The 21,735-nt window shown below is 39.4% G+C and overlaps 1 protein-coding gene across 1 annotated transcript in view; it reads right to left on the bottom strand.

The window, feature by feature from the left end:
- The window catches only part of LOC122185230 (contactin-6-like), a 78,901-nt gene extending 60,215 nt beyond the window's left edge, over positions 1 to 18,686 (bottom strand). The window contains exons 1-2 of the mRNA XM_042880812.1: positions 18,530 to 18,686; positions 4,311 to 4,406 (exon numbers count right to left, since the gene is read on the bottom strand). Of these exons, the coding sequence (XP_042736746.1) occupies positions 4,311 to 4,406; positions 18,530 to 18,671 (238 nt within the window). The 5' untranslated portion in view covers positions 18,672 to 18,686. The remainder of the gene's footprint in view (positions 1 to 4,310; positions 4,407 to 18,529) is intronic.
- Positions 18,687 to 21,735: the final 3,049 nt, after the last annotated feature.

Raw genomic sequence — 21,735 nt, 5'->3', positions numbered from 1 at the left:
GAAGTTATGTAAGGAAAAAAAAAAAAAAAATAGTAACCTGCTAATGAAGTCTAGCTAAAATAGACTTGAAAATTGCTGCCACCAGCTATTTTAGTGAGGAAAAAGAAGTTACCTTTCTAAAGTTTATTTTGCTTTCCATTTAGCCATAGAATTTCTGAAAATAAGAGCTGCTGGGTTCACATCCCCAACACAAATCCAGAGCTGTTGAATTTCAGAGGCTGCTATGAAAAGGCTTCAGTAAGAGTCTTACATGAGCCTTCGCCATTATCAGCACCAATTATTTTTTTGTACCCAATTCATTTTCCCCTTGCACAGAGCCTTGTATATCTGTCACTTTCCCTCTAGGTTGACTACTTCTATGATGTTGAAAACAAATCAACATGCTTCAAAGTAAGGGAGCAGAAGGTTTTCTGCCAGAGACCAATTAGTCCACTTTTTCTTAATTCTCTTTTCACTGTGGTTAACCTGTGATGCTTTAGAAAAGTAAACTAAGTGAATGTACAGAAAGGAGAAAAAAGGCCAGGGAAGAGACATCTTCTGGAGGCCCCTACATAGGGTTAGCTCCTTCCACAATCTATGAGGTTGATTCCTCCACTTCACAAAAACCAGGAAATCCCAGGACCTTGCAACTAACTAGTCCTTTCCTCATGTGCAAAGACTGCATAGATAAACACCCACCTGTGCCCCAAGGGGGAATGGTTTTAAACTGAGACAGGGAAGGTTTAGGTTGGATATTAGGAGGAAGTTTTTCACGCAGAGGTTGGTGAGACAATGGAACAGGTTGTCCAAGGAGGTTGTGGATCCCCATCCCTGGAAGCATTCAAGGCCAGGCTGGATGTGGCTCTGGGCAGTCTGGTCTGCTGGTTGGCAACCTGCACGTAGAAGGGGGTTGGAACTGTGATCCTTTTCAACCCAGGCCATTCTATGAAAGTTAGCCAATATGACATAATTCCTCCTTTATCTATCTATCTATAAAAGCATCTTTAGAAATGCCTTTTGCTATCCTGAAGTGAATACATGACTTCCAAAACATGGAACATGGGTTAGATGATGCCAACAGGGAAACACTATTTCTCCTGGTTTTTGCTGCATCCTGGAATTGCTTGTGCCAAAATCAACAAAATGTTTCCTTAAGCACTCTGTCATCATGTGCAAAGAGAAACAAGCTGAAGCAGGTTTGGGCAGTCTCTGTTCAGTAGTGCTTTAGGTAAGGGCCAAAACAGCAGAAGTTGATCACAGCTTTTGTTTTAATCTTCTGAAGGAAATCACATACAGTAATGCCAGACTTGTTCTAAAGTCAGGAAAAATGAGTATGATCTCCTCCCGGGTTGGAAAAGAACTCTGCTATCCTTATGACAGCCTTATGCCCAGAAATGACTCCACTTCCTACAAATAATGACAGAATACAACATTCATAGCACTGTACAAGTCGGAGTTTTTCTGAACTAAATCCTGCAACAGAAGAGAGAATAAAGTAAAATTTATATCATTTCTATCCTCAACTTTTTAATTTAACACTTGTGTTGGTCTCACAGACAAGCTTAGAAAACATCAATCACCTTCATGTAATTAATTTCTTAATTCTGCCCAGCTACTGCCTAATAAATACTGCACTACAGCTCCTTTTTCTCTTGTGCAGCTGATTGGACTTAACCCAAATTAACATGTTTGAGCTCTGAACACTGGAAAATGATATTTGCTCTCTAAAGTAATCCTGGTGCCATTATTGACTCTGTGGGAAGAAGGTGCCTTGAGTGCACAGAACTGCATTTACTTCAAAGAGGCCGTGTGGCGGTGAAGGGATAATTACAGCAACATAGACTTCATTATGCACACGCCAGCTCATAGGCTTTTTTATTAGTGCTGCAACCCTAATTGTTGGGATCTTCATCCAAGACAGGTGACTGTGCAGGGTTTCTCTCACTCCTCACCCAGACCCCAAGCAGTGAGCCCAGCTCAGCTTCCAGCACCAGGAGGGAGCACTGCCAGCTCAGGGCACAGCTGGGAAGGGGGGCAGCTGATAACTACCTCTGATTTATCAGTCTGGGGAATATAACGTTTCAGAGCTCTCCTCCTCAGCCCGAGCAAATTTAGATCAATATTGCTGGTTCTGCAGGAGGAGAGCACAGGATGGTCTCAGGGAAGGATTAAAGATTCATAGGAGAGCTCAGAAACAGGAGCAGAGGGAAAGCTGCTCTAAAGCAGTGATTAAGGCACTCAGCTTTGTAAAGGGAGATACACATCAATCCATCACTTGGAAATTATGCATGTTATCAGATGGTTGTTTAATACAAAATGCAGAAACAACATGAGGAAGCAGTCAAAGAGCCTTTTACACAGAAAAGCACTGCTCATCTCATCTCCACATACCCACTCCCCTGTCCCCTATGCCCGTCTCCCAGCTGAGGACTCAACATTTGTCTCTACTGAGCAGGCTTCAGAGCTCTCACTTCTTTAAGAGCCTTTTTGGTTTTTTTAATCCAGCTCTGCTGTTGTTACAGCAGTACAGAAAAAGCCCACTGAGTCAGCATCCCAGCTTCGAGCCCCAGCAGCCCTCATGCATGAGTAAATGCAAATGCACAAGTGATCCTGCTGCTTCTAACAAGATTAGCAACTTTCTTAAGGCTCTGCAGGGATCCAGCTTGGAGGAAACAAGCCTTATATCACACTTCACCTCTAACAAAACAAACGAAGAAACAGCCCAGCCCATAGTTCTGTGTCAAATATTACCACTCAGAGAACAACTCCTTAATCACAGGCAGGTCAGGCTCACACTCAGCTACAGAACTGAAAAGTTCTTCAGGCTTTCTTCCTCCCTCATAGACGGCTTTCAACACTTAACTCTATACAAGATGTTTCTCTCTTTCTTGTAATAAAGAAACAGCATATGTTGATGATGCAGAAAAAAAGAATTGCTGACCTAAAGAACTTTAGCTGTAGAATAGATGCGCCCCAAAGAGAGAAATACAGCTTGCCTCCCCCACCCTTACACCCTAGAGCCTCACTAACAAGCAGAGAAGGGTCAGATGCTGAACTTTATAAGGTGTGTTAATGAGCATCATAAATAACAACAGCTGAGGCTGAAGAGCAGCAGGTGCATAAATAGGCAAGAGGGGGAGGTGTGCAGGAAGTAAGAGCTGGGGTGTGTAATTTGTTGTTTAAATTACTGTTCTATTTATTTTAGTCTGTTGGTCAACAGATCCTACCTCTAGCTTAAACCTGGTGACAGAGGTTTATGGACAGGGTGCTGGGTTTTTTTTTTCATGCAATTAACCTGAAGTAAGCTCACTTACTATTGACATACTCATTCTTGCTTTGCCGAATCATAATTTTACCTATCAGCAGGAAGAAGACATACAGCTTACTGGCTCATGGATGGATGTATTGTCTTTGTCCCACTGATACATTTCAGGAACTCTTTGAAGCTTTCTCTACCCTTAAGGGCCACATTTCACTTCATCTCCTTGATTACATACCTCTTTCATACAGCTGCAAGCACTAAGTGAACTGATGTTTCCTTTCTGTCCAAGACTTGTGGGTTTTAAAATGACTGATGGGTTTCTCTACTACTTTGATATACTGCATCCTCCTTATAGATCACAGTTTACCTTCTTCTTATGGGAACAGCTATTTCTTAAGAAGGATTGAGAAAACAGTACTGAGAGCAGGATGTTGGTGCTGGCTCACAGCATGCTCCTCCTTTGGGTGTGTGGTTATGTGAGTGCTATAAGAACTGCTGATTCCCTCAATCCAGTAACCGTACTGTTGATGATTTACACCTCTTTAATGTGCATCTATTTTTCCAGGACAAGATTTCTAATCATCTTCAGCTGGTTATGTGAGAAAACCATAGTCATTGCTCTGAACCTCACAAGACAAGCAGTTACAATGTGAGTTCTAGCACCTCCAAAATAGGATTTGAAAATGCAGGTGGCTCAGAACTTGCAAAAGTCAGTGCTGGGGAAAAAAAAAAAATCTCAAAAAATAGCTCTCAAGAGCTTCTTGCTTCTATCAGATGCAAAAAAGTGGGGTTAATGAGAAATGGTACTGCTCCAACAATAGTCCTCATATATGCTCAAGCCTTTGTATTGCACTTAAAACACTCATGTTGTAGGTGGATTGTAGCTATATAGAACCCTTGTTTAAGGATAGCTTACATTAAAGAAATCAGAAACATTACAGTGAAAGGCACTGTTAGCTCACTGCACGTCCCCAGAACTCTACCTTGTCCAGAGCAAGAGCAGCAGTGGTAACAGAACAGCCCAAATCCATTCTTTGGGCTGCACCCGACTCAGAGCTACTCCACGTACCTCCGTGATGTGGTGGAGGACCACAGAGCAGAACCACTCCTTGTCCTTCTCTGACTGACACTGTGCTTCTTGTTTTCATTTCAAAGTTCTCAAGATCTGAAGAGAGAAGGAGAAAACAAAACCGTGTTATAGTCAGATTTACTCCGAGTTACATTCCAAAACATGCAGTGCTTATAGATAACTCAAGAATATATATTTCAGTGGTATAAAATTTCACTACGTGAACTGAAGCACTGTATGGACAAATAGCTCATCCATCCACCTACCTGGTCCTTCAGCAACCATAAAATAATTATTTATGAAGCACTTAAACCTTAACAAGTGATTTCTACATTAATTACAATTCCACTTTGTAAAGCTAGTGTATTCTGTGAGTTTTTCTAGTGACTCATCAGAATTTGTCTTAATCTGCACGAATAGGAAAAAAATGTTTTGGGTTTCCTTTTTTTATATCAATTAAACACAGGTGTGTGTTTCTGTAAGTATAAGTGATAATTAAACCTCATCAGAACTCCCCTAGAGTGTGTGTTTAAGTGATAAAAGTATGCCATATTTTCAATGAGCACATTCTTTCCTAAAACTGTCTGTGGTAAGTGGGCATGTTTTTAATTGACTTGAATGAACCTTAGCACTGGTTTCAAAGGGGAGGATAAGAACACTTGCAATGAGAAAAAAAATAAATAGAAATCACACGATGCCCCAGGGAAGTTGGTGCAAAAAACACTGATGCCTGGACTCCCATGGGTGATTTTCATGTCTGCTTATCAATTTTTACATTATTTTTACTAATCTAATACAGTATTTTCTACTTTCTCCCATTTCCCATATGTGGAAGTCTCTCAGTGTCATTCTTTTTAAAAGAACAGTTCAGTTTCAGGACATGATGTAACAGATGTTCTTTAAAAACAGATTACTTTTTGATCCAGTTCTCACCCTGATGAGCTGACTTACTACTTTTGTCAGAGCACTTCAAAATGTTTTAATAAAATAAACAGCAGCAGCTTCCCCTTAAATCTTAAGTCAATGTGGTGTGCTGCAGGTTCTTGTTTCAAACAATTGTTCCATTTTTCATCAGCTGAACAACTACCTGATCCAGAGCTCAATAGAAGGAAACAGTTCTCATTGGTCAAAGCCATCATGATTACTACCTGTACAGCCTCAGCTATGTATGTCAATATATCAATTCTCTCCCTTAGTTGAACCTTACAGAGTAAATTTTTCTTTTTCTCCTCTTCATCTCCTATATATTCATCTCCTATGAAGACATTGTCTACTTGGAGGTGACTGAATTGAATTAGGCAGTGGTGGCACCTCCTCACAGTCACAGCCACAATAGATGGTACCTGCCAATACACAGGAAAGTGTTCTAAACTCTGATGTTCTTTTAATTGCCTGCCAGCTACACTCGCCTTGCAGTCCAGAGGGACACCAAAAAGGAGACAGATGAATGGAGTGAAACTATAAACATTTTTCTGCCTCTCTTTAATACTAATTGGGAAAGAAAACAATAGCATGCCTTCATAAGAGTTTTGATTTGTATCTAAAATATGCTGATCCAACCTCTGAATGTGTGGATTGATTTATTTACCTGTTCTGAAAATTCACTCTGAGAAAACTGATCGTATTTTTTTTCCCTTTTCTTTCCTGTGGGTTAAATTATTTCTGAGAAGGAAAAGACCAGAACAAATATTGGTCTCTGGACCTGATGGCAAGTCAGCACGGGGGAACTGCCCAAGGCACGTGTGCTGTGGGAAGAGAAGTCAACTCCGTATGTGTTATAGGAGTTAGGAAAAAGATGTGGAAAAGTCAGAACATTCAGATGCTAGCAGTGAAAACAGTTGCATCTCCCACTCCTATCACATTCCGTTCCTTGATTTGCTAATGTAACACGTTGTGCAGTTCCTACAGAAAAACAGATTAAAAATAATTGCAAATCTCTGCACTCGTATGACAAATATACGTAGCACAACCAGTGGTGTTCATTAACGGTTAATCAGATCTACCTTTCTGCTGAGAACAAGATTTTACTGGGAAAGAAAGAATGAAAAAGGAAGTCCGGTGCTGCAGTTAACAAAAGGTTTTCATGACAGTTCAGAATTAACTATGGGATACTTTAGTCTGAAACTGGCATAGTTTCTGGAAAGTAATAAATTGCTAGTAGCAATTCTTAGTTTAATGACACAATATGTCAAGGTATCATTTTACCCATTTAAGAAACTGTCACCTGTCCGTGTTCACCCATTAAGATAATGGCAAGTATTCCTGTTTAAGCATTGAAACAGTAGAAGTACTAGATGGCTCACAGGCTGTCTTACTTTATAATTAGCAGGACTAATTCAGATTACATGTGGTGAAAAATTTGACTTTGTCTTTTTAATCTCTGAAGCACCCAATTCTGCATGCAGGAGCACTGCCACTTCCATTGCATGCTTATACTTTGGTTATACACAGCAGCCCATATTTTCCTGCTGCTGGAGAGATTTTTGTCCTCTTATGGTCAATAGTGAATGGCAGGTATAAAAAAATGCTATGGGGACACACTAGTGATTATTTAATCTACTCATCATGTCTATCACAGCTTTGAGTACATATATATCCATCCAAACAGATAATTATCTAGCTTATTAGACTCCTAGAGACAGACATTTCCTTTAGATGATCCATTCCAGTGCTTGGCTCTGGACTTTTCACACTACAAGCAGCTCTCACTCCCAGACTAAACAGAAATGATCCTTTTCTTTCTCTACCTCAGGTCATTTTTAGTAGATTATTAGACAGACATCGATTATTTTGTACAATTAAGAATCATTGCATATAAAAAAATCCCTGAAAGAGCAAAACAAACACAAAGAAAAGTAAAAATGACTCATTATAGGAGTCATTCTTCTTCATTCTTCATCTTTAAGGGACCTTCTTTCCAGGCAGGCTCCATCTCCCATAAAATACTGCAACACCTCATTCAGAAAGTTCTCAGTAACGAATTACAGAATTGTCTGTCTTCAGTATGTAGCCCAAGATGACAACCAGGAACGAGGCAAACCATCAGGAAAAACGTTTCCTTTGGCTGGAAGCGGTCTTTTTGCTCAAAAGATTTTTGCATCTATTCTCCCTCTCTTTGCGTATATTTGCAATGATTAGTAGCAGCCTAAAGTATGCTAAGCAAAGAAAAGAACTTGAAGATGAATAAAAATGCAATATTTGCGTTTGCTCTTGTTATTCTGAATATCTGGCTGCTTCCCAAAACCACCTCTTTGCCCTAAGTGCATGCTTACACCAACAGTGCACAACCACCCCATCCTCCCTGTTACTGTTACCTAGCATAGCTCTATAACGTAACATGACATAACCTAATAAAGCATAATGCTGCTTGTCAAAAAGACTATCAAAAGATAGCTAAGATCAGGTGTTTGGCACACATTTAGACTGCTAATATGCACTTAGGAATAGTGTGACTATTTAACAGATGGTATACTTGCTAACTTCAGTGCTTCTGCAGAGATCTATAAATAAATTATCACCTAGTTCTTCCATTCTTTGCATTTATCTCACTTTATGAACAATGAGTGTCCTCACTGCTCTATCAGCTACAAGTTTTAACAAACAAAACTTTGTTCAGCATAGCACATGTTGGCAGATTACTATCAGTGTAGCACAATTAATCAGTTGGACACGATAACGAGGTCATGTAGGCTAAGCAAAATGCTCAGGTGAACAAATGATTCTTCACAGGGAGAGTGGAAATATATGAACTCAGCTGTGTGTGGCAAAGAGTCATCATCTTCAGCTGGGAAGATTTGCAGACCTAAGCAGGAAAGGTACATGCCTGGAGCATGGGAAACATCTGTTATTTTGTGGAAAGTGGATCAGAGAATGACAAGGCTTCCTTTGATAGGAGTGAGAATAGTTGGGGTGGAGACATGCAGCTTCTCACCTGGTATGAATGCAGGGGTAGGGAGGAGTAATGGCTACAGCCTGTTTCAGCTGGCGTAAATCATTAGGACCCCACTGAGGTCAGGGAAATGATACTGATTTATGCTAGCAGAGGGTATGGCTTACAAGTTTTCACTGTAGGTACTCAATTACAATAAAACCAGGAAGTGACAGGAACACTGCTTATGGGTAAGGCTGACCATCACCATAGCTCTAGTGAGCACTGAGCTGCAATGAGAGGCCAAGCGCCTGCACAAGTATGATGTGGTGCTTCCCTCAAGTGAAGGATGCTAATCTGCAGAGACTGCCAGGAGTTAGTGCAACAGATAAACAGAAATATTTCCTGCTCAAGTACTTCTGTTAGTAGGTGAATTGTTAGGTTCAGCCACACCTTGAAAACGTGGATTTTCTTTATTCATCTTAAAACCCAGCACTGACAAACACTGAGCTAATTGCTGCTTGGGCAATAAAATGATCGCTCTTCTAATTTCTCCCCAACTATTATTCATTATATCAACCAGAAAGATCAGTACAGTGGAATAGCAATACAGGTGGGGTAACAATAAAAGGACTACTGTGATGGAAAGGTGTCACAAAGGAAAAGCACTCACCTGTCTCTGAAGATCTAGGTTCACAAGGGAGAGATCTCTAACCAGATAGCCTTCCCTAGTGGCAGTCAGCCTTTAACTGCTGACTCCTTCTGCTCACACAGCTGAATTGCCTTCAGCTGTGCTCCCAGGGCTGACCAGGTCCTTTTCCCAGATGCTCAATCAGTGGTTCAGGCAGACTCAACAGTTACCATACATACACACATTGCATTTGTTTTTCTTAATACAAAACTATCTTTAAAGAGTTCAACTTGTACACCAGCACGCATAAAAGCAGGAATGGTTTTCCTGGGATTTGAGAATCACTTTTTAAACTTCTATCACAGGAACAAAAAGTAATTGCAAGTAACAACTCATTCCTTTCAGCCTCTTCGCTGTGTGTTTCAAGTTCCTCAATCTGCTCAGGGATAGGTGTAACCCTTCTTGATTGATTTGGCTTAAGAATGGGCATAGGACATCTTCATTTCACTGAATAACAAACAAGGAAGCTGGGAAATTTTGATATATAAAATTGTTACAGACAATTAGAAAAAGTTCAATTCATCATCTTACATAATTACTAACAATTCATCTGAATTATTGTAATTTCATGCTTTCTTGAATTTTTGATTTTTTTTTCCATAAGTGTTTTGTCATTACATAATCCCAACTATTATAGTTGGAATTGCTTGTTATTGAAATGTGCAATGAATGCTAAGGCATTAGATGCAAGAAGACTTTATAAATCAGCTCCGCTCCTGAGGATGAATCAATAAACTTTTCCACGTTTCGGTGGGGCTCTGTCAAATTGTGATGTATTGCATCTGTTCCTATTTCTTCTGCTTCTCCTATTGGCTGTGATATATTGCAATAGGATCGGTGTTACTGGATGTGATGTATCACAATAGAAATTCTCTTGCAGCAAAACGGGATAAAATTATGACCTCAGCAGTTTTTAAAAGAAGCTCATTGCTATGATTTGCTATAAGCATTTCTAACACCTGTGGTATGGGCTGACAATTAGTTACCTTCACTTTCCCTTGACTGTAATAAATTAAGGGGCCCATTAGTAATTCTTGGCTTGAACTCCAGGCCTGATTCAGAGGCATAAGGTTTGCTGCAGGTGCAAGTAGAAATCCTTCTTGCTTCCTTATCTCAACTTTAAGTCTTTCCCATACTTGGACATAGTTTGGTTTTGTGTTGTTATTTTCTTTTGCATACAATGAACTAAAACGCATTAGACACAAACTGAGCTCTTTACCAAAAGATTGTGATAATCTTTTTCAGATCTCTCCAGGAGAACTGCATTCAGAAGTCCCTTGTTTCTGCTCAGTCCTGTGGTACTGAATAGCTCGTTAGGAGATTAGCACAAATCTCTGTTAATTTAGTTACCAGTAGAGTGTGTTAAGGAAATCTTTCTCCAAATGCTTCCCAAGGGAATGGCCACTCGCACTTCCTGTGACTTTCACTGCTAAGTAAACTCTCTTCTCAGCTTTTAGAACTGTAGTAAACTTGCTAAACAAATCCTCCAACAATTCCTTTGTCCTGATAATAGTGTCAATACTATTAATCATTTCCCTCTACCATCTAATCTCAATTTTTTAAATGTTCTAATTGATTTTCCATGAATTCAATTCCACAATTAAGAGCTGTGTTATCTCTAATTAAGGTGTCTGAAAGCTGCTTAGCATTTCCCATTTCCTGATTTTTACATACTTGTGTTTTCCACTAAATACATAACCAGTTCAGTTCCTTCCTACTGAAGTGTGTGAAAACCTCTGCTCTGTCACTGCTGAAGCATTGCAGGGACTGCAGGACTTGAAGGACCTGAATGTCTCCTTTCATCAGGACAGGTTAAAATTCAGCCATAATTCACTTTTTTTTTTTTTTTTTAACTTGTTCCCCTGTGCATCCCATTCTGCTGAGAAGAGAAGGCCACCAGCAGAGCACTGCTGCCAAACCCAGAATGAAATGTGCAGTCACCAGGTCTTGTCCTTTTCCAATGCTGCATAATCGACCAAGGACCTTCATCAGGGCTTCTTTATTTAGTTAAATTGCTTTGGAGCTTCTAAGGGGAGCGGAGCTGTAATTTACACATTAGGATGCACACTGGCCCCAGGTCTTCAATTCAGCTTAAATGGTATGAATAGCCAATCCAGGCACTAATTTTCAAGGTGGAGAACAATAATTTCTGCCACAGCCTGATTGTCTTTTTCAATTAAAGAGTGAAAATGCCCTTTACAAAGTAATATCAAGCTTCTCTAGAGGAAAAAATGGAAGGTCACAATTAAATTAAACGGAGAGAATGAGGGGGAAAAATCCCAACTTGGTTTTTGTTCAGGCACCAAGAATCCAGTGCGAAGAAACATATGCCGTGAAGCTGTGCTGCTGGTCTACATCTGCTTTTTGTTATTTTTTCCCCTTTTAGAGATTTAGCAGCATAAAATATTCAAGCTTTCTTTTGATCTGAACACAGACATCGCACAGAGCAGTTAAGTGTTGCTGCTGCCTTAGGGCTCTTACGCTAAATTCCAGCTGCAGGCTGGAGGCACAGTGGAGGATCCGGCCCTCTCAAAGGGAGGGGGACATAAGAAATTCATTTTTTAATATTTTATTCCCTAACAGTTTACTCACTTGTCACAGCAGAGTTCATTTGTCACCTGTCATCACAGAGTCACTTCGCCGTCTGCGTGAGTTTTCTCCATATTGGAGTGCTCTTAAAAACAGATTTCTCTCTCCAGTGCAAATCTCATGGGCCAGATTTCTCCCTGACAGAGCTGTGCTGCTTTGACTGATCCACACCAAGGGTCGCCTGGGCCCCCTGTGTCCACCCACCTCACGGCAGAGGTGCTGACTATACCCTACATTGGCTTCTTTCATCATGTGCCTTGAAACTTTTGTATTAGACAGGAACATCACAGAAATAACTAGTTAATTACATTACTTTTAGTCAGTAAACAATTTAGTACTTATGTTCTTGTTCTCTCAAGCTTCAATTTATAATTTTTTGGGCTTTTTGTCAGACTAAAGAATGAGGGAGTTGATGTGGGCACTATGAATGTTTCATTCAAGAACTTATTGGAATTTAAGTCATATCGTCTGCAATGGAAGTAGGGCAGATAAAAAGAAAATCACCCAGACTGCAAGTACAGACTGGTTTTATCCTTCAAAAATATTAAATTTTATTAATCAGATTCTAACATCTTTGGGACCTGCCACTGCTTTTTTTCCCTACTACATCTCAATCACATATATTGCTTTTCCAATACAACTTGCAGCCAGCTGATTTAGGATAACCACTTTTATAGGAACTGCAGAATAGTGAGTAATATATAACTAAAAGATAATCTTCAAATACTTATGCATTCCATATTACTACTTTATCTGAGTAGCCTTCTGCCTGTAAAGCTCCTTCCAACATCTCTGTAATGGATGTCTCCATTTTAAAGATGAAAAAATTCTTGTATGAAAGGAGTGAGATATAGGTATAAAAGAAGTTTAAGCAACTAAAAATTAGACACTGGTGCAACTCAACCTGATAGGATGAAAGAGCTTTCACAGAGCGTGCTGATGCAGCACAGCATTGAATGGTGGTTAGACTCACTGAGAGAGATGAGTTTAAAAGCTTTTGAGAGAGAAAAATGCATCTGGGGTCTGTGATGCTGCCTGGTCTGGTGCCATCAAACGAAAGCAGAATGATGCTGCTATCAGCTCTGGTTCAAGTGTTTAATGAGAAAGAGGAGGATGTGACTGTGTCTGATGTTGATTCGCTTGAGATGGGCTCTGGGAACACATAGGACTCGAACCTTTAGGGAAACATCTGATAAAATAAAAGTGCTCTGCTATGTAGACATCCCCTTATCTTCTGGTTTTAAGATTTCAAGGTGTTCTTTGTGTCTTCAGGAACATCCAGATGTTTGCATAATCCTATTCTTGTAGTATCTGAGCTTTAGAACAGAAATGCTATCATTAGCCTGCCTGATCCTGTCAGCAAGCAGGGGAACCTGTCCCAGGCTTCTGCTTCATCACTGCTGAAGGGTGGCTGATGACTCTTTGAGCCTGAGTGTGCATAGAATGCTGTGAAGAATAAATGCTGGAAATCTTAGCAGACAAACAGGTGAACACAGCGAGGTCTGGTATGGTTTTTGGTCTTTGTGCAAGGATGCTGCATCAGTTATAGTCAGTTCTCTGCAAGAATTTTGCTTAAAGCAAACTTTTAAGGAAACACAATGCCCTGATTCAAGGTGGCTGGAGCAGTGCATAGACCCATTTTGAAGCAAAACATGGCAGGATCCCATCATGTCTTTCCTAATTTTGTGCAGACTTGAGGAGGAGGACGGAAAAATATAAATAAATTTAAAAGAAAGCCTGAAGTTCCTTGGTCTGCTCCATGGAGAGCATCCATTAAGGCAAAGGCTCTGGTGCAGAGCTGCTGCAATGAATGTTGGAGAACTGGCACAAAGTGTCCATAGCAATCAGAGCTGATAAATGAAAGTTCGGTTTGTTTTTACTCCAGGCTGAGTTCTGAGAAAATATGGGATGTATTTCCAAGCAATAATCTGATGGTATACTTAGTATGATTCATTTTATTCAGAAGCTTGCTCTCCACCTGCCTGTACAAAGGGAAAAGCAAATGCTGCTGCTGCAGCTGTGTTGCATTGTTTGACTAGTTAGGAGCCCAGAAGGCAATTTTGAGCTGTAAGCCTATTTAGACAGGAGGGATGACAGTAGCATTTCCATCCTCCAGACAGGATCGTTGCTACTGCAAGCTGCATTTTATTCTCACCTGCCCACAGAAAGATGCATATTGTGAGGTGTTGCCAGGGCCATTGGGAGGGCTGTGTGAGCCACTGCTCCCTCTGATTGTCCACACATCTGCACGTCAAGATGTGTTTCTGCACTATGTGTAAGGCAGACTTTCAAGAGTAAGAGGTAAGCAGTACTACTTTGCATTTGGGGTGTCCCTGGAGAGGACAAGGGAATGCAGTACATCAGGAAGAAGTTGTTCAGTGAGCAGTGTGCCATCCCTGCACTGCTTCTCAGTGCTACTTGAGCACTGTTGTGGAGCACACAGCTCCTTCTGGATCAGCAAGAAGTTGCAGTGCTCACTCTTCAGCACGAGCTGCGAGGCAGCCTGAGCAGCACGGCAGCCCTGCCTGCTGATGAATTAACACTCAGCTTAAGGATTGAGACAGCTTTGCTCAGGGTGGTAGTTACAACATCTTGTACACCTTCTAATCAAATACAATTGTTACAGGGGGATTTCTGGGCACACACAACACTGAGGTACAGCCAGTGCAGAAAAGTATGTGCTATTGAGACTAGAATCCATGCTGGCGCAGACTTTGCAAATTCAGACTATCTGATCTGATTTAAGTGCATTGATTTTTCCATTTTCTATTTCAAAGCATATGCTACAAGTAAAAAGGTTTATGACATTTTGAGGCATGCTGTATTGCTTTGTGATGTTTGTGTAATTTGTGTGCAGTCAAAGGTAAATAACATGATGAAGTAATCAGATGAAAAGTGGGCTTTCATGCTAGCTGAGCATCTCAAAGACAGTCACTCTAAAAGGGCTTTGCAAATGCCTCACACTGTCACAATCTAGCAAAGACTAAATGGACTTGATTGCTTTTAATCTTTCCTCTAAAATGGTTAAATACTACCAACAGATTATTATTTTTCTTCTCAGAATGGAAAAACTCTGTCCAGGAGGAATTATTGCCTCTTCAATTTGTGATTTCAGCAAAGCTGTGTCATCATTTGTCTTTCTGATAAAAGGCACTTGGGATCTCCAGGTTTCTTCCAAGTGCTCCAAAGCCATCATTCTCATTCATGGTGCCCTGAGCACGTCCTCTCTGGCCAAGAGGAGGGAGGATGTATGTACTTAGAAAAACACTACTTAGAAAAAGGCAAAAGCAAAACCCCTGACCGCTCCACTGAAAGCCATGAGAGTATGACTGCATCCCAAAAATGCCGAGGAACAGTCCTTCCTTACTCTGTAGCAGTGGGGGAAAAAAATGTTTGTAAGAGGTCTATTGTCCTGTGTTGTTCAAGACAAAATGACCAAACCTATTCTTGAATTTAAATTCTTGTCATTGTTTCTCAGAATTCATGTTTAATTAATGAGACCCGAGGTCTGAGAAAGCTGCAATCCTCACGACATTCTACCAGCAACACTGGAACAATGGGACCGAGAATCTCATTTAAGATCCCCAGCCAACCAAATGTTTTCAATAAGGACTGAATTTTCTGGGCTTATGTCCTGAATGCTTATGGATCAGGTTCACATATGATTCTTTCTCATGGGAGAGGACTGTTTTTCTAGTTTGTTCAACTGCATTTCTTATTCCTGCTATCCATCTCTTAATGTCTCTATCACAAACACATATGAGAACTAAAAGAGTTACTAACTGGCCAGGACAGTCTGTTTTACTGCAACTAGTTATGGAGACTTCCCTCAAGACCAATTGCTTGCATACTTTTACTTAAAACTGATGAAATAATTAAAACAAATCCCGTGTGTGCCTGCAATACAATTCTGGTTGCAGCAGTATTAAACAGTTCTCTGTAACAGGTTTGTTTGTCTTTTTATTAAGGTGTGAAATGCAATTTAGAAGACCTACATTAATAAGAACAGATTTATGCAGAACATCTCATCAATACACATGCAGGTACAGCTTGGTTGTCTTTGCCCTCTCTTTTACTCTGAGTTGAAGCTCCACTGGTGCCCTTGTGTTGCATTCCAGTAACAAGTGTGGAGATGGAAAAGCACAGTGCAGGTGTGGTTGTGACTTGGGAGCACATCTGGGTGAGGCTTCAGTGCCAGGCTCTGGCTTCACAAGCTGAGGTTTGACATCCAGGTTTCTCCTCCAGCCTGCACATCTAGATCACCAACTTCATTGCTTGCGGGACACACACTAGCTTTTCAAAATGTACTGCTTGGGTAGCTGGAGATGCACAGGATTTATAGGGAGCTTTCAACTTTATTTATGACAAAACAAACCTTCACTGTGAAGTATGAATAACACAGGGCTGCCATGCTATGCATCCTGCAAATGCATTTATGTGCTCCTGCTCTGCTCTCTCTCACTGGTGCTGTCTCTCATTTTCAGCCTGTAGCTTTAATAATCTATGCCACCTCCTTCTGTACAATATTCCTCCTGCAGCTTTCATTTGACAGCTCTGTTTTTAATAGAGGATAAGCATGAAACTCTAGCTGAATCTGAAGACATATTTCTAATCTCATACAGCATTTATTTTGCTTCTCAGAGAGCTTGCTATCTTGAAGAAAGGAAAAAGTATTTTTCACATATTGAGATGTACAATAGGTTTTCCAAAGGTATCATTAATTCAAACTCCAACTCAAAGTTACCTTGTAATAAGAAGACAAACGCATAAATGCTGTTACCCAGATAATAGGCTTGATTCAATTATTTATCATGGTGACTGCTGTAACTTGCCAGTCCCATTCAGGGAAGAGTCCCATTTTGTTTGGTACTGAATGGAAGTGTCATAACAACAACATGCCTGCCTGCCCAGATTTTAAGATGTAATCTGTAGTACTGGCTGAAGCAAACATGTAAATTGGATGTCATCATGAAAATAAGAAACAAGGAAATGTTAACTGTAAAATAACTGTTTTGAGGTAATTTGTTCCACTATTCTTATCAGGTCATTTTAGCATTTTCTACGTACTGTGTTTAAGACAAGTAAAGACTCATACTTTTAAAGTGGTATCACTGAACTGAAGCATTTTTTTGTATGCTTTGGGTTGCAAATTTAAATGACATTTCAATTCATCTGTCCTATCTCTTTGATATGGGAAAGGATGAACACTTCTGTCTCTGGCAATGGAAAAAGTGCATACTTCTTGGAAATGGGATATTTTTACTGCTATGCAGCTAGAAGATCAAAGCAGGATGGGAGCTGTAGTTTTGTCTGCTGCCATGGACAAATGAGCCTCCATTTTGTTGTGAACTGCTCCCTGCAGTAACTTTGGGAAGAGTCTTGGTGGGAGCCTAGGAAAAGGAACTGCTTGATATTTAGCCCATCTGACTGTCCTGTATTGGCGTGAGACACTGAGATACTAGGGAGTTACATGCTTCAGAGGGAATGCTTCACCAGCATGGGGTATTAAAGTCCATTTTCTAGCAAAGAGTTTCTCTAGTTGCTCGGGAGCATTGATTGAATGATGTTGGAATACACTTTGCCTCAGGATGGCTAGAAATGCACAGGTAAACCAAAGTGCTTCTGAGAGTTTGAGTCAGGGACAGATTTTTCCAGAAGAAGTTGAAATTAGTGAGGAATATGAGATGCTGCACAATGACCGGAGCCTCTTCATCTTCCACTTTTCATGGATATTCCTTTTTTTTTTATATTAAGATTTCTTTTTTTCTTTTTTTTTTTCTCCTTTGAGTCTTCATGTGAAGGTGTTGCTTCTCTTTAAGTCTTTTCCCCACTCCTTCCTGACCTCTCATGCTTCCTTCTGGGTTATGGATTCCACAGTTAATCCTGAGGCCACCCATTCTTCTTTAGAACTAAACCAGGATTTGTTCTGTCACTAAACTCTTCTTATCTTCAAGCCTCGAAATCATTTCCCATATAGAGAAGTGGCTTACAAAGATGCTTCAGAAAAAGTGGAAAAATAATGAATCAAAATTTTGCTTTCCATCTGACCAGCTTCTGGGAATCAAAAGCTCTTTGAGAAATTCAGGGTAAAACATCATTAAACAAGACACTAGTGATATACCATTTGATCTGCTCCACTAAAAGAGAGTCTGTGAACCATCCTGACCTCTAATGTCTCCTTTGTATAACCCCTGTGACACAAGATTTGCTAGAAGTAATGGAAGAAGATTAATAATTAATACATTTTCTGGTGTCTGAAATAGCGGCACAAGGTTGGCTTTCGGCACATGTTTTATTAATGAGGTTGAAAACAATTGCTTTCTCCCAGCAACAGATAGCTCAGGCTTTGATACTGAAGAAATCGGAGTGGAAGCAATATCAGTTTTTTGGAGGTGGGTTATTTATTTATTTATTTGTTGTTTTCTTTAGCTGTGTTTCCCCAGGGCATCAAAGCAGTCACCACACGTAAGAGGTGCAGAAAAGGTTGTGAAGCTGTGAGGAAGTGAAATGGGGAGCAAGGCTGAAATAAGATGTAAACCGGCTCAAGACAGCATACGTGCTCTGTCCAACTGAGCTGAAATACAACACACTGCAGAGCCTAGCAGCATCATTTTGCATGCTGTGTAAGGGGAGAGAGTTTTACTCTGTTAAAATAACAAAACGTCAGTGTGGCAATTAGGGGAATAATGTTTTGTACCCTTCCTTGTGGACCTCCTCATGCTAACTAACTTTCAGACACATTCCCCCCACACAACCATTCTTACCTGCAATGCAGCACAGAAACCAGTCTTTAAAAAGTGGAAACACCTCTACTAAGTGAAAATAACTGCATTCATCTTTCTTTAGCTTTCAATTTTCTAAAAGTTACTCTTGTTCCTGAGGGCTAGCAGCCATCAGATGTCTGGTTTTGTTAATAACATTTACTAGAAATGATTTTTTTAAAGAATAAGCACTGCTGAACTAGGCCAAACCTTTTGAACAGAATCATCAACGATTCTTCAATTATCCAATATATTACCATTCATGCACATAATTAATAATGCTCTAATAAATATGATCTTCCCAACTTACATGCAAATTGAAGCTTTGCCTTCCTGCTCAGAATTGTTCCAAATGAATTTGTGGCCAAACACTGGTATGTTCCAATATCCTGTTTTTTACGTGGGTTATTGATTGCCAAGCTGCCTCCAACCAACCTGTAGTGATAACTCATGGTAAGATCAATATCTGTGCCATTTTGCTTCCACCTTTGAGGGGAAAAAAATCAAATTATGCTTATAATTTACAGAGCCTATTCATATTTATCTTAAGTAGCGTGCTGTAGCACACCTGTAATGATAAAAATGTGGTTAAATATCAGAAAATTATATCACTTTTCACACAAGACTGCTGCTTATATCAATCTTGATCATGTCAATAATTCTGTCCTTTGAGAAAAAATCTTTACTGCTTTTGTGCTCGTCACCAGTGTTCATCCAAATGTCTACAAAAAGTAATTATAGCTCAATTATAGAAACTAAGTTACCCATCAGACTGATATTATGGCATGTTCCTTCACTGAAACTACCATATTTTTTAGGACATAAACGGTATCCAAATATGATTTATGGGCTTTACAAATGATGTCATAAATTTGGTTACAAAAACGATGTGATGATATAAGTCAGGAAGGATTACACTTCAGAGGACAGAGGAAAACAAGCAGAAGTCTTCTTGCTGCAAATTTAAGATGGATATTTTAATGATGATTACAAAACTTGATTTGTCTCAGCGTTAAGTAGAAAATGGATGATGTCTGCAACATTACAAATGTAAAAATGATATTTATATTACAAAGAAAATAATTATTATCTGTTTTAATTTGGAAAAAAGTGTGGATTTACCATTATTTATGTAAGGGCTGAACTCTCCTTGCTCATGTGAGACCTAAAGGAAAAATAAAGGTCCTCAGTCACCAATGTCTGCAAGCTTTGAGCATGTTTGTGCCACGTTTTATGTTGTGAGCAGCCCTAATGCTCCATAACCAACTATTTTTTTCTCCTAATTTGATACCATGTCTTCAGCCCATGTCAGTGCTGTTGGCCTATAAGAGTGTGATGCTGACCCCTGTGTAGGATGCAAAGACCATAGAAGAGTCCACAAATGAATTGTCTCCTTGTTAGCTGTTAGAAGCTGTTAGAAGGATCACAGTGGAAAAAATGTGTGTTTATTTCTTTTTCTTATAGACTTATAGACAGAGAGGGAAGCATGGCAGACTTGTTTGCACAGTTAACAATTTGAAGCAAACTCACATTATAACTGTAGTCCTGGAAGATGTGACCTGGGTGCACAGCACAGTGCTTTGCTCCTCACAATCAGAGACCTTTCTCAACACAGTCAGACTGTGCAGGTGGCCACTTCATGAGATGGAAAAGCAGTGCTGTGTTCCAAGGGAAATCTTGATGAACTTGTATAGAGGAAGAAAAGGCCTTGACCTTTGAAGTGGGCACTTGTTTCCAAAGACAAAAAAAATAACCGATTAAAATGGGAAATCAGTTGACTTCTGTTTACAAATTCTAACGAAACAAATTCTAAATGAACAAATTCCAATTAAACAAATTTTCCAGGTCTGCCAATTACTGCTTCCTCTTTCATGCATCCATTAAAGAAATTTAGAAGCAGCAGTGGAATATGGGCAATTCTTTCTACCAACTGCAGCTGATTTTTGACCCTTGTGCACCACTGCTCTATTCCTTTTTTTTGTTTGTTTTGTTTTTTGTTTTTTGTTAATGTTTTCCCCTACTTGGCCTGGATTCTTGTTGCTGTTTTGGTTTCTTTTATTTGTGTCTTTATTTGTGAAGAGAAAAATCTCAGCCGGTGCCCCTCTGTTATAAAGCAGTGGGTGGATTTTGCATCATTTCACAATTTGCATACAATGCATGCTCTCTCTGTTTTCAGTTCTCTAAGATGGGATATTCTGGTATTTAGTTTGCCATTTCTCTTTAATTTCTGAATCAATCACTGAAATAACTGCTGTCATCATTACATGGTTCCCAATTAAGCTCTATAATTGTTTTTCAAAACACATGCAAAGTTGTTGGCTTAGTTGTCGCAAATGAATTCTTCACAGTATCCCAATAATCATTCTAATCACCATGGTACAATGATTATTAAACTGTGCATATAGATCAGGGGTTCATCTCCCGGAGTGGGCTTTTTCCTAATTAATATGTTTACATCACGAAAAGAACAGAATTAATGAATTCATGTGATAGGCAACGATTTAATGACTTTCTGCGTTCTGCAGTATGGGGTCTAAAGGACAGAAAAAAAAATTCTTTGAAGAATTATTTGAAGAGAATTTTAACAGGTTCACGTTAAGGCACAGGTTGCCCATGTATTTTCTGGAGATTCTTCATGCTACCATTGCAAAATTCTTTCAATCAATTACAGGAAATGCATCCTGGACCAATCGTTACAGAATCTAAACTTATTAAAATGTGCTCTCTTTTGAATTCAGTAGTTTGCTGGGAATGTATGACTTCTCAAATCCCATTAACACGTCCAGGTATTAAAAAACAGCAGTAAAAATATGCTCTATGTGTTTTATACATTAATAGAATTGATTGTCATGTTCTCTCTGTTTTAAAATCCCACTTTTTGAAACAGTCATAAAATGCTCCCAATAAATCCCTCACTGAATTAACTACTTCAGAAACATATAAATGGAACAACACCCCATTCATCCCATCTTGATTTAAGGACCTCAAGTGATAGTCTGATTTCTCTTGTTCTCCTTTCTTAAATTGTCCCATTATCAATTTATTCTGATATTTGAATGTACCACAATGCCAACATTCTTCAGAGTATGAAATCTGCTTCAGTGAGATAAACTTGGTAACCTATGATCTTTGTTATTTTAGTTGTAAAAAAAAATGTTTTTTGACATGAGATTATGTTTTCTGAGCAATACAATTCTATGCAATGGAAATGAAATTCTGTGTAAGGAAAATGAAATTTCAAGGTGCATCAGTTTTGGTAAAACAATCAATGTGGGCTTGTTGAAGCAATTAAGGAATTGGTATAAGATTCTTTTTAGATAATGTGCAAAGATTCAAATGTACTCTTTCATTAATCTGCTTTTCTTGTCTTTCAAGAAAGGCACATAGACAGGACTATAAGATATCATAAAGATAGGACTATAAGAATTGGCTGCTGAAAGAGAAATGCTTTCTCCAGCTCTGCATGTAAGATTCTAGATGTTTTGCAAAGCATGCATGGCCATGCCATGATTTTGT

Source organism: Lagopus leucura, unplaced genomic scaffold (assembly GCF_019238085.1).
Source record: "Lagopus leucura isolate 7727_CA_CO unplaced genomic scaffold, USGS_WTPT01 Super-Scaffold_100028, whole genome shotgun sequence".
NCBI lineage: Eukaryota > Metazoa > Chordata > Aves > Galliformes > Phasianidae > Lagopus > Lagopus leucura.
The sequence above is the reverse complement of the archived record's forward strand: the minus strand, read 5'-3'. Positions and strand labels throughout refer to the sequence as shown.